The 17,129-nt window shown below is 47.0% G+C and overlaps 1 protein-coding gene across 9 annotated transcripts in view; it reads right to left on the bottom strand.

Annotated features, from left to right (window-relative positions):
- AGAP1 (ArfGAP with GTPase domain, ankyrin repeat and PH domain 1) overlaps positions 1 to 17,129 on the bottom strand; it is a 662,058-nt gene that overhangs the window by 284,218 nt on the left and 360,711 nt on the right. Inside the window, exon 10 of one of the 9 annotated variants that reach the window (XM_017890293.1) lies at positions 7,780 to 8,295. The exons of the other annotated variants lie outside the window; for them this stretch is intronic. Coding sequence (XP_017745782.1) covers positions 8,152 to 8,295 — 144 coding nt within the window. The 3' untranslated portion in view covers positions 7,780 to 8,151. Of the gene's footprint in view, positions 1 to 7,779; positions 8,296 to 17,129 lie in introns of those variants that run through there. 9 annotated transcript variants of the gene reach the window in all.

Genomic DNA, 17,129 nt, shown 5'->3' on the forward strand with positions numbered 1-17,129 from the left:
CTGTCTTTAATTATGAGCTGTTTGGAATCTCAGTCACTTGCTATATTTTCAAAAAATTCCAAAACTGAGAGTAAGATTCACGAGGACAATATTGCACTTGTTAGATTCCCTTTAACACTATTCTAGATACCATTAATAAAATACTTATCTGTGATGTGAGACTGGAAGGTATGGGGAGACAGTGGTGACCAGAAAGCTGTGCAGTTAGAAAAAAGGAATCCTCATATTAAATCCATAAGCCACCTCCTTGAGGCAAAAAAAAAAAAAGGTAATTATAATTATGGTTTCAAGTTAGAACACAGTTAAAGGAAATACAGAATGCACTTATGTAATGACTTCCAGCAGAGCTCAGAATCATCTTCCTTTTTGCCTTGAGTGCTAGGACGCTCAGAGACAAAGTTATATTTTTTATTTCCCAGTGTATGTTTTCTGGGATAACGTCCTTTCCTTTGTTGCTTGACAACTATCTTTTCACTGTTTTAATGAGTATCTGTGTTTCTTTCAGGGTAAGATACAAGCTAAAAGGAGGAGGAGGAAGAGGAGCATAAGAAGAAAACAAACTGAGATGAAGGATTAGCCCCTAAACTTAGCATTACTGAGGACAGAAGAAAGCAATTATGAGACTGGGCTGGGAGGGGAAGGTAACCCATGGGGATGGTGATCCCAGCCTAGTTCCTTTCCAAGAGACATTCGCTGTGGTGTGGCCATACAACCTCTGCTTGCTGGTGGAAGGCGCTGCGCACAGCCAAGAACTGAGTTGTCCCAGAATCAGAGCTGTTTGTTGCCTCTTGCTGCCGAAAGAGGAGCAGCTCCAGGGCGGAGGCATTTCAGAGCCTTTTGAACTCCACACAGTACTGTGAAGGGCAGGCAATGGCTTTTCAGACAATAGTTCAGAACTTATTCAGCAAAGCTCGATTCTTTCCTTCAAAGGTTGAAATTTGTTCTACAGATAAAAGTAATGCCTTCGGGAAAATAACTCTAAGGCCTTCCGGACAAATGCGAGACTCTCTGAGCATTGAGTTACTATTGTGTTAAGGTATAGTCAGCTATGGAAATACAGTTAGAAAAGGGAAGCAGGAACTTTTTTTTTTTTTTTTTTTTAAACTGTTCAGGAAAAGTAAGAAACTGGAAGGCCTCATACCAATTAGTCGTTCCTATCTGAACGCTGCAGATCCAAAATACTGTGTAGTTTTTAGAGGTAATATGCTCCAGTTTTGCAAGGGGATGGAACAAAAGGCGGAGGGGGGGTTGCAGATTTCAGGATGGGGGTTCTAACCGGGCCAGTCATGGCCATTTCCCCACAACAACAGAGAATGGTTCTCTGGTCTTAGCAAACAATTCCTCCCATTTAACTTCTCTGAAAACTTCTTATGGGTGGAGAGGGAGTTAACAAAAGAAACAATATGTATATAAAAAAAATGCAAGGTGCCCAGAGTACGGCTAATGGAATTTGATGCTGGCTTTAATTTTAATGAAGAAAGTTGCCAGTAGCAACAAAACTGTCAGCAGCCGCCGAGCACCATTAATAAAGATCGAGACAACATTAGTGCCCGGCACCAGTACAAAAGGTTCCCCTCGCTTCATGCTGAGCTAAATTGGCTGCCCAATTTTTCTTAAGTGTCCATTCTATTTAGAAGACAATTTATTAATTTTTGCCATTCATTGTCAGTTGACAGGCCATCATTTTGTAGCCCGAATTTTAGATGAAAACTAATTGAAAAGACTGGCAGTATTTATGAGGGGTATTATTTGTCAATTACAGTGGCAAATACTCCTTGCTACCACCAACTTTGATGCCCCTGATCTCTGGGTGTGAACACTGTTACTGCTGGCGTTAAAATATGAGTAAGCCTCTCCCTGCTCATCAATTTCACAGGCATGTAGGGAAACCACCTTTCATGTTCTAGGGACCTTTTATGGTCGATGGATACATTGTAACTTTTGACAAAGGGGAAGTACACATCAAGTAATGATCACAGACAATCATGCACACAAAATATAATTCATTGTGAACTAATTCATATTTATGATTTTTTATCATCTCTCAATAACAGTTATTGGTTAAAAGGTCTGTTTCCTAAATTTTGTATGGTTTCAAAACATTTTCCCCCTAAACTAGTGCATCTTAAACTCAAATATGTACAAACAGGATATATACATTCTGCCCATTAATTTGCCAACTTGAAAGCTCAATGTCTTATCTTAAAAAAAAGGCTGACTTTTATAAGCAAAACGTTTTAATCAGTAAGAAGCCCTTAGAAACTTTGTAACTAAAGTTTGATAAGTATACTTCTCTAAAAATATTATGTTCATGTTCTATAACATTATCCTTACATTTTTTAACTAACACTACCAAAACCGTTGATAAAACGCATCTTAGCAATGAATAGTAATCTGCTTACTAATAAAGAAAAATCTACTGAATCATAATTTTATATGCCCAACTTAACTTCGTTTATGTGGTAATGTTGATGATGGAATTCATTGAAGATTGTTATATAGTTTGGATTATGTTCAATTTGAATTTATACAAAGTTGAAGATTTTAGCAATTAAGATACACATTTTCCCAAAGTGGTGATACTAAAGTAAATGCTGTACCGTCATAGTATCGTGTAACAGTCCTGTACAGTCCTGTTACATAGTATCGTGTAACAGTCGTGTAGTATCCAGTCCTGTACCAGAAAAGTGAAAATCCCCCAAGATCACCCAGGAAGCAGCCCTGGGTATATGACTCACACTCCCAACATGGGCAGACAGTGTGGCAAAACACACAGCACAGGGAGACAGGCCTGCTTCTGCAGGCTCTCGTTCTTTCAGCGCTTTTTCTGGAAAACTCTTTATACCCAGTCAATTCCCAAATGCCGACTGTACTACATTCTTGCAAATGAATTAAACAAAACTGCTTATCATTAGCTGCTTCCAGTCTTCCCTCATCACCAACTGACTTTGAATTTGCTGCTATACAAAAGCTGGTTGGCAAACCGAGGAGGTGCTCTTCTGTGTCATTTCTGTATGGTGCATATGTGGAGAAACAGACAATGTATACACATGACACGCAATGCATCCATGTTCTTGGTGTATCGACTTCTGTAGGTTCTGTTTAAGAAGGAACAGCTGCTGTAATCCCAGCACTTTGGGAGGCCGAGACAGGCGGATCACGAGGTCAGGAGATGGAGACCATCCTGGCTAACACGGTGAAACCCCGTCTCTACTAAAAAATACAAAAAAAAAAACTAGCCGGGCGAGGTGGCAGGCGCCTGTAGTCCCAGCTACTCGGAGGCTGAGGCAGGAGAATGGCATAAACCCGGCAGGCGGAGGTTGCAGTGAGCTGAGAACCGGCCACTGCACTCCAGCCCGGGCGACAGAGCGAGACTCCGTCTCAAAAAAAAAAAAAAAAAAAAAAAAAAAAAGGAACAGCTGCAATCAGGGTGGAAAGCCGCACGCATGCTGTGAGCCACTGGAGGGTTGGGGTCAGGACCCTGCAAGGCAGGAAGTTGTGTCTGAGGGTCTCCTTGGGGATGCTCATGAAAGGATCGACGACAGCGGCCCCCAACCTTTTTGGCACCAGGGACCAGTTTCCTGGAAGACAAGTTTTCCATGGATAGGGAGGGGGGATGGTTTGAGGGTGAAACTGCTCCACCTCAGATCATCGGGCAGTAGATTCTCAAAGAAGTGTGCATCCTAGATCCCTCACATGTGTAGTTCTCAACAGGGTTCGCACTTCTATGAGAATCTAATGCCCCCGCTGACCTGATGGGAGGCGGCGATCAGGTAGTAATGCTCACTCACCCGCCGCTCACCTCCTGCTGTGTGGCCTGGTTCCTAACAGGCCACAGACTGGTACCAGGCTGTCACCCAGGAATGGGTGACCCCTGCTCTAAAGTGTAGCATCTCAGGCTCACCACCTGCGTCTCCACGGAGATCACTGATGCTACTACTGCTCCAGTGAGGGCACTTCCCATGGAACGTCTGACTCCCACTTACACAAATCCGGGCCCATTAAATACCGTGTGGCTGAGTGTGTGTGTCTTCACGTTTCTCTACGGCGGCATTCTTTCAGGCATTGGTCTCACATCTACCACATCCAACCGAACCGCAGCGCGGGAACCAAGCGTGTTCTCAGAACCCTGAGCTCACGACAGTGGCCAGCACTTGTAGGAGGCCTTCAGGTCTGAGTGTCAAGTAGGGAACAGTGGCTGAAGTTCTAAAATTTCAGGACAACTTGGGCAAGGGACATTTATGGTGGCTGTCCTACATCCAACTCCTGTGCTCATGGCCAGGACCTGTGACTCTGCATGGGAAGGTGACCCTTTCCCATCCTGGCCTGTGTACTCTAGGTTAACATGTGGCCTAGGCCAAGACAATGAGCCCCAGTCACAGGAACTGGTTCAGTACTGGACAGGCAGATGGTCCACACGGGGCTGCTCACGACTGATGAGGGCATTTCCAGGCCTCTGGTTTGAGTCTACTGCTGGCTGACACGTGGAAAGGACAGGAACCTCAAGGGCCCAAGTTTAAGCACACGGGTCATGAGAATGTACAGATCCTGACGGCAGTCCCAACCCAAAGGGATGGAACTCAAGCCATGCCTCCTCACGGTGCTGTTTGGGGTGACCCCCCTGCTTCCATGAGTCAGAGAATCCCTACTTTACTGACACCAAGCGAATCACATTTTCTTATATGGAAAACCCAAATAATTCTCGGTGAATCACTGGGTATAAGAATAAACTAAAGAGAAGAAGCTATAGCTTCAGTGATGCTAATGTAAGATGAACATTTAAGAATATTTTCGGCCGGGCGCGGTGGCTCACGCCTGTAACGCCAGCAATTTGGGAGGCCAAGGTGAACGGATCACAAGGTCAGGAGTTCAGGACCAGCCTGGCCCATCCGGTGAAACCCCACCTCTACTAAAAATACAAAAATTAGCCGGGCGTGGTGGCGGGCGCCTGTAGTTCCAGCTACTCGGGAGGCCGAGGCAGGAGAATCACTTGAACCCAAGAGGCAGAAGTTGCAGTGAGCCAAGATCATGCCACCGCACTCCAGCCTGGGTGACAGACCGAGACTCCGTCTCAAAAAAAAAAAAAAAAAGAATATTCTCAGTACTTCTGAGACAAGGCTGACCCCCCTGGGAATGCAGTAGCCTCCGTGCATCTACAGACCCCACAGGGTAAACAAGTCATTTCCTCTAAGGCATAAGGATCAAGGATGTGTCCCCACTCACCCACTTGTCACTGTCACACATTTACCAACACCCAGTCTCCAATTCAAACAAATATCTTCTGACTTGAATTCAGGGGAGCTGCTCAGCCTCTCAGTCTTCTCAGCACGGTGGAGGTAAAAGAATGAGATGAGTAGCTGTATATTTATAATATCAAAATCAAAAGTTCAGAGCAGCGAATCTAAAGGAAAGATTGATACTCTATATTTAAAGCAGAAACTGCTCGATTTTAAATTTACTATAACTCAACTTTTATGACTTCAAAAACGTACTGAACGTAACGCAGTTCAGAATTTGGTGTGAAAAATGATAAATCTGTAACTGAATGAATAAGGACATCTAAGAAACTATAGCAATTATCTTTAAATGTAGTCTAGCAAAGAGAACTTAGAATTTCAGCTGACATGTAGCTTTGAATAAATCTACTGATGATTAATTTTGACATGCCTGTCACACTACTAACTCCCTGGAAAATCAAAGCAACCATTTTCCAGGTAGACTTTTGTTACTGATCACAAGGATGACCTCACGCTTCCATTTCCGTGCGCCACCCCCAGGGACGGCAAGCACACGCATCACCACGTCAGTTTTCCACCTGGGGCCTGATGAGGCCGGTTTGTTGAACATCACAGACAAATACCTTCATCTTTTTTTGCCTTTAAACCTTTTCTACTTTTCTGTTCCTTCACGAAATAAGGGTCCATGAGGCACCCTAGTTTAAAATAACTGGCATTAAGATTTCAGAAGTAACAAATACAAGGAGGCAGATCTCATGGTGGGGCCTCCTCTGAAGCATCCTCTCACAAAGTCTACGTGATGAAGTTGTAGCTGACCAAACGTCTTAGGCTCCCAGAGCAGAGGCGATCTACACTTCTGAGGGCATTGTACAGGATGCAGACTCCAAAACCAAGAATGAATAAAGATTTGTTTCTCATTTGCTCCATTAACTCCTCTAGGAAAACAATAATAATAATAATAAAACAAGTGAAACCAGGGGACACCCAGCCACTTTTGAGCTCTGACCATGGGAGTCCACAATTCACTGCCATCAGCAACTGCCACTTAATAGATAAAGCATGTCAGGCTTGGAGGGTAAGAAACATCCCCAGGTCCACCATTAGTAAGCGGACGCGGCAGCCCTAGGCTCCAAGCCGGTCTGGGTTGAAAGCCTCTGGTTTCCTACAATGCGCTGAAATGGGCTGCTGTACAGCTGGCTGTGCCTTTGCAGCCACAACAGCAGCTGAGGCTGGAATGAGGCAGCCATCTTCCCCCACCTCTGTGATGAAGGGCAAATAGCCAGCAGGGAGGTGAGCTGGCAGGAGTGGCCCCATCTGATGCCAAGCAGAGCTAGAGACAGGCCTCATAGGTCCCATCTAACGGGGAGAGAAGCAGGGAAGGAGAGCAGGCCTGTAGGGAGCCAACAGGACCACAGCCCATGTTCAGTTGGATGCGGGGGAGGAGCAGGGTCTACTCCATGCAATATTCTTTCTCCATGTGACCTTGAACAAGGCCTGAGTTTCTCGGCTGTGACGGGAGTTGTCAACGCTTGATCACTGGTTTTCAAATTGGGTTTGCTGGAGGTGACCCCACAAGCCCTGGAAGACAAGGGGAGGCTGAGGGGGAGTGCCTGCCTCTACACGGCGGCTCCATTCTCTCTAGCTGAGTTATTTGGATTTTATCCAGTCGTATAAGGTGCAATCATCCCATGAGCCTACACATCAACTTCCTTTTGCTATACTCAAAGCAAGCCTGGAATGGACATATTTACCATATTTGCTTCATTAAAAACTCGGAATCGTTAGGTATGGCTCAATTATGGCATCTAGTATCTCCACATGGGCAGCTGACAATGAGTCTACAATGAATGACTAGGGACTTTCGCTGGTAACAGTGCTTCCCAAGTTAACTCCTTATAGCCTACACTTAAAAACAAAACAAACTAGCAACCATCCTTTCCCCCATCCACACACACCTGTCTGTTGGCTTCTCATCCTACTTCGCAAAAATGAACTAGTTTGTTCTACAAATTTCAGCACTTGTAGATGCACTTATCATACTTTACTCCCTAAATGAGGCTGAATAATATATTCGTCTGATTAAATTTTCATTAACATCCAAAATCATTATTCAGCCATATTGTCTGAAAAAACATTCTGGCCTTAAGTCCCCAAATAATTACCATAGGGTGGTCTGGAAAAGTGATACCTAGTCTTGCTAACAAAGAAGAAACAAAACTGCCATTTAATCTGTCTATTATAAAACACTGTAGAAGAGCGAAAAGAAAGGCTCACATCTTCCTATCTGCCACATCCCTGGGGCACTGAGAGGTTTATCTGTACCTGCCTGGGGGTTAATTAGAAAGGAACAACGAAAATCACAAGGAAGTTGACATTATTTCCAACTCAGTACCAAGAAAGTCACAACCTTCCCTGTTCCTAAAACAATTCCTCACTCAACCTGCCTGAATCAGATATTTCAAATCTTGAAGCAGAGTAGGGGAGCCATTTTACCCTGTTTTTTTCTCATCCAGTCTATAAAACGCAGTCAAGACATATCCGCTCAATCTTGAATTTTAATGTCTTATGGTTCTACTACTGCTCGTACCCAAAACATGCAAAGTGCCAGCAAATGGATTTTTCTTTAAAAAAAGGTTCCTTAAAGAAAGAGCGTAAACTCTCATTGATTTCCTTCCTTTGTGGACTGAATTGCCCGCTATAGAAATTAAGGGGTCTTTTGTGAGTTGCCCAACTTTCTGGAGGAGTGCTCCGTTTCTCCAGCTCTCCCTCCCGTAACCTCTTTGTTGGAAGGTGTCAAAGGTCTATCAGAGATGCGCTGAAGTCAGGACAAACAGCGACGGCCTGCGAGCTATCGGCAGATCTGGAGTTCACCTCTATGTTAACTCCCACCGCTAATTCATCATGGCCCGGACAGCTAGGCTGATTGTGGGCCTTCAGCACAATGCGGGCTGGGCTGACCACCCCTTGGCCCTGGCCAGGGGGAGGACTGACGGGCACGGGCTCCAGCAGGCCCGAGATAAGTGCTGGCTGTCAGTGCAAGGACAAAGAAGGGCAGGCCCTGGGGATAGAAAGGAGATAAAAAAAATTCTTCACAACTGCTTTATCTGATGAGGGTTATGGCTAATTAATTATAAACTCAATTACCTAACCCTTACTTCAGCAGTCTCTATTCATTAAGAGATAAAACTTGACTGACGGCTAACTTTCTCTCGCACACATCCACACACAGCATGCTCGCTTCAATTTAGACTCGCAAACACCCAATTTCCTAAAAAGATCTCCAAAGGCACCCATACCTGTCAGGCGCCTGTCAAAAGGCGGTCTGTTTGGGGGTTCCCTCCGTTTCCACCCCAAGCCCCCTCCGCGCACACTAGGAGGGCCCTGCTCCCATGCTGAGCGCTGGCATTAGAAAGCAAACGCAGACGCAGACAATAGGGCATTATGCACGCCCGGGCCCCTCTCCGCTGCCTCGCTCGTCTCTGCTGCATTTTAAGTGAATCTTTTAATTTGGGTGCTCAAATTGGGTAATCGGCTACAGAACTGTTTTTCCTCTTCCGGAGTAAATCTTTTCAATCAGAAACGGGAGAAACGAGCACTCAAGCATATATTAGTTTTAAATATAAATCTCCATTTCCCCCCTAAATTCTGGACAGGCCTGACCTTCTTTTCAGTTCCTGGCACCTTGTTTCAGAGTCGGCAGCAGCTCACAGGCCTGTTTCATCAATGGGTTCTATTCAGCGGAGGTTGTTAATCTCTTTCACCCTCTCTCCGCTTTGCCCACTTTAATGTATTTTCATGTCTATAAGTTCTTTTAATAAGCTGGGAGGGTCTGGGAGAGAAATACTTCAGGTTTCCTTACTGCTCGTCGCCAAAATTACCTCTGGCGTACTGCAGATGAGATGTGCGAGTTGTGCATCAAAACACAGGGTTTTATTTCTTTTCCTAACAGGAGGCTACCAAAGCCCCCAGATTTAATTTCAGCTCAATTATTTTTATGGCGAGCAGTCAAGAAGCGCTTCCCCATCCCCTTCTTCTTTCTGTTCATGGGCTCCTTGCAGTTGCACTTGTATTTCCGGGTGTTCTGGGTTCAGGGCCACACATGCGGAGATGAGCCCAGAGTACACTGCCGTGGGCATCCTGGTGTCACTGGCTGCAAACGCTCCAAGGGGAGAGATATCCAAGGGACACTGGTAGCAAGTAATTGCAAGAACACACAACACACTTTGCCTTAAAAAAAAAAAATCCCCAAAACAGGGGCCATTTTCCCATCACTCGCCTGTGGCACACGGTACATTGGTGGACAGGTGAAGTTTAGGGAAAGGGGTGATATGCAGACCCCTGGGGCTAAGCTGCTTCTGCCTTTCCCAGGAAATGGCCTTGCTAAGTGTGTTCACCGTTCCATGGCCTCCCAGTCCAAACCCCATGTCTGTAGCGGAGCCGCATTTCCCTCCCAGCTCCGATCGAACAGCAGGAGTGCCAGGCGGGCATTGATGGTCTATATTCAGCACTGACAGCCTGGACAGGGCCCTCTGAGGTCCACTGGCTCCTGGCACTCTAGGCCAGGCCGTGAGCTCAGAGGTCCTGGTGACATTGGCTGCTGTGTCCGAGGTTAACACTGGGCCGTGCCTAGAAATCAGGTCTCCTGGCTCCTTGACAGCCCGGCACCCTTCCTGTGGGAGAGTCCTGTGAACGCCAACCCCGTGAACGGCCTGCCCGGGAGCCCCTCCGTAGGTTAAGCAGGGAGGCTGTGTACAGCGGGAGGATGCTGGGCCAGGTCCCGGAACAGCCATTCCCTTGCTAAACCCCTCGGGCAGGTCAGTCAGCCCCTGCCCACCACAGAACCACAGTCCCCCAAATGGACTTGAACCTGGAAACCCACTGCTCCCTGGAATGCACCTGACATGAGTGGGCTGTGGGGTGGGCCATGGAATTCCCTGACTTTGAAGTACAGTCATCATCCTTTCAAATCTAAAATGTGTGTGAAGTCACCACCCCCATCCTGTGGGATGGCATGAAGATGAAGGGTGACCAGAAACAGGAATACTCTTTGCAAAAGCAGCTATTTTTTGTGAGAACACACAACAGCTATTCCAAAATGTCCTGAAGTATGTCTTTGCAAAGCCCTACCTGCCAGCAGCCTCAGGAAACCAAGGGGCAACACCACGCCCTCGTTTCCCAAGTGAGGCCTCTGGAGTCAGAGCTGCTCAGAGGGATGTCTTCACCAAGGTGTGTGGACACTCTTATGTGGGGTGGCAGAGCAAGCTGGCTGATGTCCTGCAGAGGTGCATGATGCAGAGGTGCTGGGACCAAGGGCACCACATCAGGCACTGCCCCTGGGGAGGTGGCTCCTTTCAGAACTACAGAGAGGCCACACATGAGTAGAGCAAGACTGGAAGAGAGGTAGAGGCCAGTCACTTGTGGCTATGGAGATTTCCATTGCATTTAGATGTAACAGACCACCTCCCACTGCTTCAGATGTTTTTCTGCAGAGCTGGAACACACACATCTTCCTTCTAGAGTCTCCATTCCTTTGGCTCAGCTGCAGCCTCTGTGTTTGCTAATGTTTTCCGGTGACTAATCCATGGTTTGCCTGAATCTGTCCAAAGCACTGTAAGAAGTGCTGTGGGCTGCAGAGCCCTGGGGCCAGGACACCGTGGGGTGAGTGGGAAAGGCAAGGAGACAGGCATGTGTACACCCAGCATGGGCAAGTGCCAGGCCAGACCTGCTCAGGAGGCATCAATGCTCCTCCCCGCCTTTCCTCTGCCCTGTCCTCCATCAAAGAGGAAGAGGCTGTGAAGAAGGCTGAGAGGGAAAAGTGAGAAAGGCAGGACCAAGAGAGAGTGGTGGTAAGAGGGAGAGAGGAGCATGTCAGGGTGTGAGTGGCTTGTTCTACACACGTGTGAGATGGGGACAGGCGCACAGGGCACCCAGAACATGCCCGTCTTCCTCCCCTCCAGGGTCAGGACGCAGAGTGGACGGTGGAGCAGGGAAAAGGCCATCTGTCCTGGAGAACGGAAGGCTTGCCCTAGTTAGTGGCCATGAGGAACTGAGAAAGGCCAGGTGAGGGGTCGGGTGAGACTGGACACTCCATGCCCAACAGGCGGCAACCCTTATCCAGGCCTGGCATCCCTGCAGCATGAAGAAGTCGTGGCTGCAGAGGCTGAGCTCTCAGGGTACAGGCAGAAGGGGGCCAGGGCTTCTGCTCACTCCAGAAACCCTCCAGCGTCACACATGAAAACCTGCACTCAAACTGTGATGTTTTGCAAACCTGTCCTCCACTGCAGGAGGAGAGGCCACTGCCTGAAAACTTAACGTTGGCTTGTTTCTATCATCTACACCACTCCGATAGAGAAATCACTTTTAAATTTGATTTCAAGCAATGAATACTTGGAGAGACATTCACCAAAAATCCAGTTAATTATAGTCATATGTGTACTCGTCATTGGCCCTGGTTGGCCAATAGAAGGAAGATATTTGCAACTTTTCCCAGGAAATTATATTCTAAATCCTTCACGAGGTGGACCTCGTCCTTTTTCTGAGAACACTCGATGGCGGTCTTTAGTATTCACTGGCATAATTAGGACTGCAGTTAATTTCATTAAATTCTCTTGCTGCTAAATGAAGCAGATTATGAGACATCTTTTATTGCAAGGCGTGAAATTACAGCCTGTCAGCTGCCAATGGTGGGGTGAAACTAATGAATTACAGGGTAAATAACACCAGAATTAACCAGCCAATTTAACATAGTGCCACGGAACAAAGTCATTTTTACTTAGAGCTTTAAGGAATAACATGGCCAGGATACCTCCAAAGCACACCGAGGGACAGGGAAATCAGTCCTGGGATACTGACAACCCTAAACACTGAGACGGGCAGGAAAGGGGGAGAACAAAGCAGCCCCGCATACAATTCCTCAAACCTTCCCCAATATCAGAAGAGCATTCAGAGCCCAAATGAGAGAAACTCCTCAAATACTCACTAGCTGGGGGGGAAAAGTTAAAGCACTAAATGATTACGGTGCAACTGTGTGTTCTCACTTGATCTTTTTGGTCAAAGGACCAGGAAAATCATCTGGTTATCTGGGTGCTGTGTGATTTACATTTCAACACACACAGCAGGGTTTGGAAAATGTAAAAGTACTTTGAAAATAGGACCTTCCGAGCAAACTAAATTACCAAGATTATTCTCAAGAGTAATGATCTCACCATGGACATCACAATCAATGGATTATTAATTTCATTGTGAATTATTTCCAGTTTTTGCTAAATCCAAATCTTTGTTGAGACAATAATTATTTCCCTCTTTTTCTTAAGCATGTTCTTAAGTATGTTCTCATATGGCATAGGCAGCTGAACAGCTCCCAGTGTTAGAAGGAAGAGACGTACCTCTGAGTACGACCTCGTTCCTTATTCATTGACCTTGCATGGACTCTGTCCCAGGTTCTGTGCTGGGTGTGGGTGGACAGATTGACAGCACAGGCACAGCACTGTCTATCCACAGATGGGGTCAGACAGATGCAGTTTAGTGAAAGCTAGGCCAAGACAGGGCCATGCCCAGAGCGCTGTGAGGAGCCAGGCAAGGGCCCTTAACCTAGTGTGAGGACAGCTGTGTGAGCCACGGCTCATGGAAACAGCGTCCTCAGGATGATGGCGAGTGACAGTGTAACCGGTGGGATCCTCCCTGTCTAGGGCACCCAGAAACCAAGCAGTGCCTAGAAACAGGTATCACACAGGAGGCTGTGAACGGCTGTTGCTTACAGAATGGACCAAAAGTTGTGTTATGCCAAAGGTTTTAATTCTTCCCCATTGTATTAACCAGACTGTGAAAACACAGGACTTTTTAACCCTGGTGTGAGAAGTGGCTTCCAAGGCCGCCTGGTAAGATCCATCATGTAAAACATAAGTCAGGAACAGGATCACTTCCTGGGGATTCTGCCATCCTCGGTCAAGAAATGGAAAACGGAGCCCCAGGGAGCTTGGCTTGGGCAGCACCTTCACGTGAGATATACGTCAGGCGTCGTGTACGAGAGCCACTGTCGTGGCAAACAAGCACAGAAAGGTGCCCGTTTCAGGATCTACGAACGGTACTGAATAGAAATGATCTCTTTAGTAACACCAGCTGTACTGCTTGAGTGATGAGTAGTCAAAATATTAAAAATTTTTCTTATTTGATAAAATGACTCAGATTAAATTACTATGGCTAGAACAGCTTTACGATAAACTTGATTCATTTTAACCCTGTCATATCTTTTCAAAGATGTAATTTTCTATACAAAATGAACTTCAAGCTAAATAATTTATGAAGTGGTTCACATTACTTATGAATTTAATATTGAGTATGTACACTGTGTAACAACATCATTTGCTTTGTGAATCATTTTTCTTTTGGACAAAATTGAAAGCAAGAGCCAGTGAGTAGAAAGAGCATTGGTATTTTGGGATAGAGTCAAAAGCCAGAATGGCCATACATGAAAAAGACGGCCGATTTTCAGTCCCAGTTTCCTTTCGACAGCATTACTTTTTCTGAACCCAATCATCTTTTCTTCCTTAGTTTGCTATTCTGTTAATGAAACCACCATTCTTACAGGCACCCATTCTGGAAACCTAAAGTCTCACGAGATGTTCTACCTTTAAGCCTCTATATTCAAAAAGTTGCTGAGTCTTGGAGTGCTTGCTGGTCCACCTGTTTGCCTGCCACAGTGGCCTCTGCACCAACCTCCTAGCATTTTGCTCAACATGTTGAACCTGGGACATGTCAAGCAATCCACGACTCTTAACCTCTTAGGGTGGGGAAGATGGGGAGGCCACAGGCCCTCTTCAAAACTGTGGAGCCAGACCAGGCTCCGTGGCTCATGCCTGTCATCCCAGCACTTTGAGAGGCCAAGGCAGGAGGACTGCTCGAGACCAGGAGTTCCAGACCAGCCTGGGACACACAGTGAGACCCTGTTCTCTACGAAAAAGAAACATCAGCCAGCCATGGTGGAGTATGCTTGTAGTCCTAGCTACTGGGGAGGCTGAGGTGAGAGGATCACTTGAGCCCAGGAGTTAGAGGCTGCAGTGAGCTGTGATTATGGCACTGCACTCCAGCCTGGGCCTTATCTCTAAAAACAAACAAAAAAAAAATTATTTAACAAATAAATAGGCCAGGCACAGTGGTTCATGCCTGTAATCCCAGCACTTTTAGAGACTGAGGTGGGAGGATCACTTGAGGTCATGAGTTCCCACCTGGCCAACATGGTGAAACCCTGTCTCTACTAAAAAAACAAACAAACAAACAAAAATTAACCAGGAATCATGGTGCCTGCTTGTAATCCCAGCTACTCAGGAGGCTGAGGCAGAAGAATCGCCTGAACCCAGGAGGTGGAGGTCGCAGTGAGCTGAGATCATCGTACCACTGTACTCCAGCCTGGGTGACAAAGTGAGATTCTGTCAATAAATAAATAAATCACCCATAGAACCTCTTCTGAGAAGATGTACATACAAACTCTTACATTCCATTTTGGGTTTCACAAGGGTCTACAAACCTCAGGGTAAGAATTTACAAATGGCTTTCTTTAAAATCTTCTGAGTCCTATATCGAAATTTCCAACAGTTCAGTAAATGATTTACAAGGATGTCTCTTTCAAACTCAACGGCTTATGGAGAAAAAGACATCTAAATATAGGATCTCAGTAAAATATGGTGAGTGTAAAGGTGAGAAGTTTGAGGAAATAGTGAAATTAAAAAAAATTTTTTTTAAATTTAATTTAGTATTCTTTAAATTTAAGCCTTATCTGGGAGGTCTGGAGGGCCTTGGAAAGATTTCAACCCTGTGGCTGCAGCTGAAGGGTGAGTGGAGGGGCCACTCTGGGGGTGCAGGAAGGAGGGCGTATCTGAGGGCTACAGACTGAAGGCTGGAAACCAGTGAGGGGGCCCGAACACACATCCAGGCCCCAAACCACATGCACGACTCCTTTGGCGGGCATGACAGGACAGGTGCTCAGGAAGAAAGGGAGGAAGGACCTGGTGACCATCCAGGAGCAGCTGGAGAAAGATAATAGATGAGACCAGGAATAGTCCTGACTGGCGACTTGGGTGACTCCATGGATGTCACCGAGAGGCAAAGACAAGCAGATTATACCAGAAAACATAGACCGAGAAATTAAAAAGCAGATCTGGGGGGTCAGGAAAGGAGGAACTGGAAGCAAAGATTTGCGGCTGACTGGTTAGGCTGTCGGTGGCTAGTGGTCACCCCACAGCTAAGGACTGGGTGTCCTCAGGAAGCCCAGGGTTCGCCCAGTTGGCTGAGCAATGCTCAGCCCCCATTCCATTTGCTGACTCAGAAACTCAGGGTATCACATGATTTTCTGCTTACATATCTGCAAAATCTGCACTCCCAGAAGCCAGCACGGTGTTGGATTTTGGTCTGGGGGTCCCCTGAGCACACCATACATGTGGTCTGAGTTGGATTAATTACAGACTCAGCTGCTAGAGTCCTGTGCAGGGGTCTGGCTTGTCTCCCCCGTACTCGCCGCTGGGCCTCTTTGTGAGATCCTGGGATGGCTGGGCTGGTGCTCCCAGGTCTCCTGGACACGCGTAGCTCTTGGGACTAAGCTTCAGCACCATCCACAGTTCTCTGTTTGAGTGATCGGCTAAACAGGGTGACGCAGGACTTGGGGTTAGGAGGCTGCCTTGTAGACTGCTCAATTCAGCCATGTGGAGCCCCACTGCTGGGCCGGGACCCCGCTAGGTCCTGGGGACATGGAACAGCAAGCTATAACTGCTGCTCATACAAAAATCAGAGTCTAGTGGGGGAGGCGGCAAAAGTAATAAATTATCATTACCCAGCGTGACGGGTGCCACTATGTTCGTCTACAGAAGGCCATCTTGGGAATGAAGGGATGAGGCACAGAAAAGAGGCACCCCTCGGGCCAGGGAGAGGAAAGCTAGGAAGACTTCTGAGGGGGCGACAGCACTAACGCCATGTCTTGGACCAGCAGGACCAGTCAGGTGAGTGACGGATGGAAGAGCACTGTGTGCCCAGGTCCGGAGAGGAGGCCACCCAGATGCCTAGGGACTTGGGTGTTGGGCGTGGATATGACAGAAGCTGGGACAGGAAGGCAGACATCGGTCAGGGGGGGCCCTAAATGCCGTGCCAAGCTGCACGGGCTTCCTGGGAAGGTCAGGGGGTGGGTTTAATGCAGAGACGCCATCTTGGTGACTTGGGGATGTACGGGCTTCCTGGGAAGGTCAGGGTGGGTTTAATGCAGAGACGCCATCTTGGTGACTTGGGGAATATTTCTAGTTTACAGAAGCACTTTCATCAGCCCCCAAAAGCGCATAATAGATGTTTGGAATCAGTTGCCAACATTTAATTATTGTAAAATTTTATATGTGAATCAAAATTCCTGGCTTTCCTTAAACACTAGGACCATCTGGGAACACGAGGCCACTGAGCATGAGGAGGGTGGAAGTGAGGGACGGCTGCCCCTGTGGGTGGGAGCTGCCCTTCCTGTTCACCCAGACCCTTGCCCTCTCCAAACCCACTTATGACAAGTACCTGCCTGGCTCCTGCATTCAAGTTCAACATTTTAATTCATTGTTTAGAACATTCAAGATGGAGAGGGAATGGGGATGAGAGCCATGAGCTGAGCTCCAGACCAGCAGGGGAGGCCTGTGGGGGCAAGCCAAGGACTCCCACATGCAGACAATGGATGGCCCGGAAGGCTTTCAGCAGGAAAGACTTCATTAGCAGTGGGGAGAACAGACTCAATGGGGCCAAGACTGAGGCTGGGTGGTCCTATGAGGACTCCTGCCAGATTCCAAGAGGGAGAGGTTCAAGCTCTGAGCTGGGGCAGCGGGCAAGATCCTGAGTGACACTGATGACAATCTGAGGCCATGCTGGGAAGCAGGC

The sequence above is a fragment of the Rhinopithecus bieti genome, unplaced genomic scaffold (genome assembly GCF_001698545.2).
Source record: "Rhinopithecus bieti isolate Rb0 unplaced genomic scaffold, ASM169854v2 scaffold_19482, whole genome shotgun sequence".
Lineage (NCBI taxonomy): Eukaryota > Metazoa > Chordata > Mammalia > Primates > Cercopithecidae > Rhinopithecus > Rhinopithecus bieti.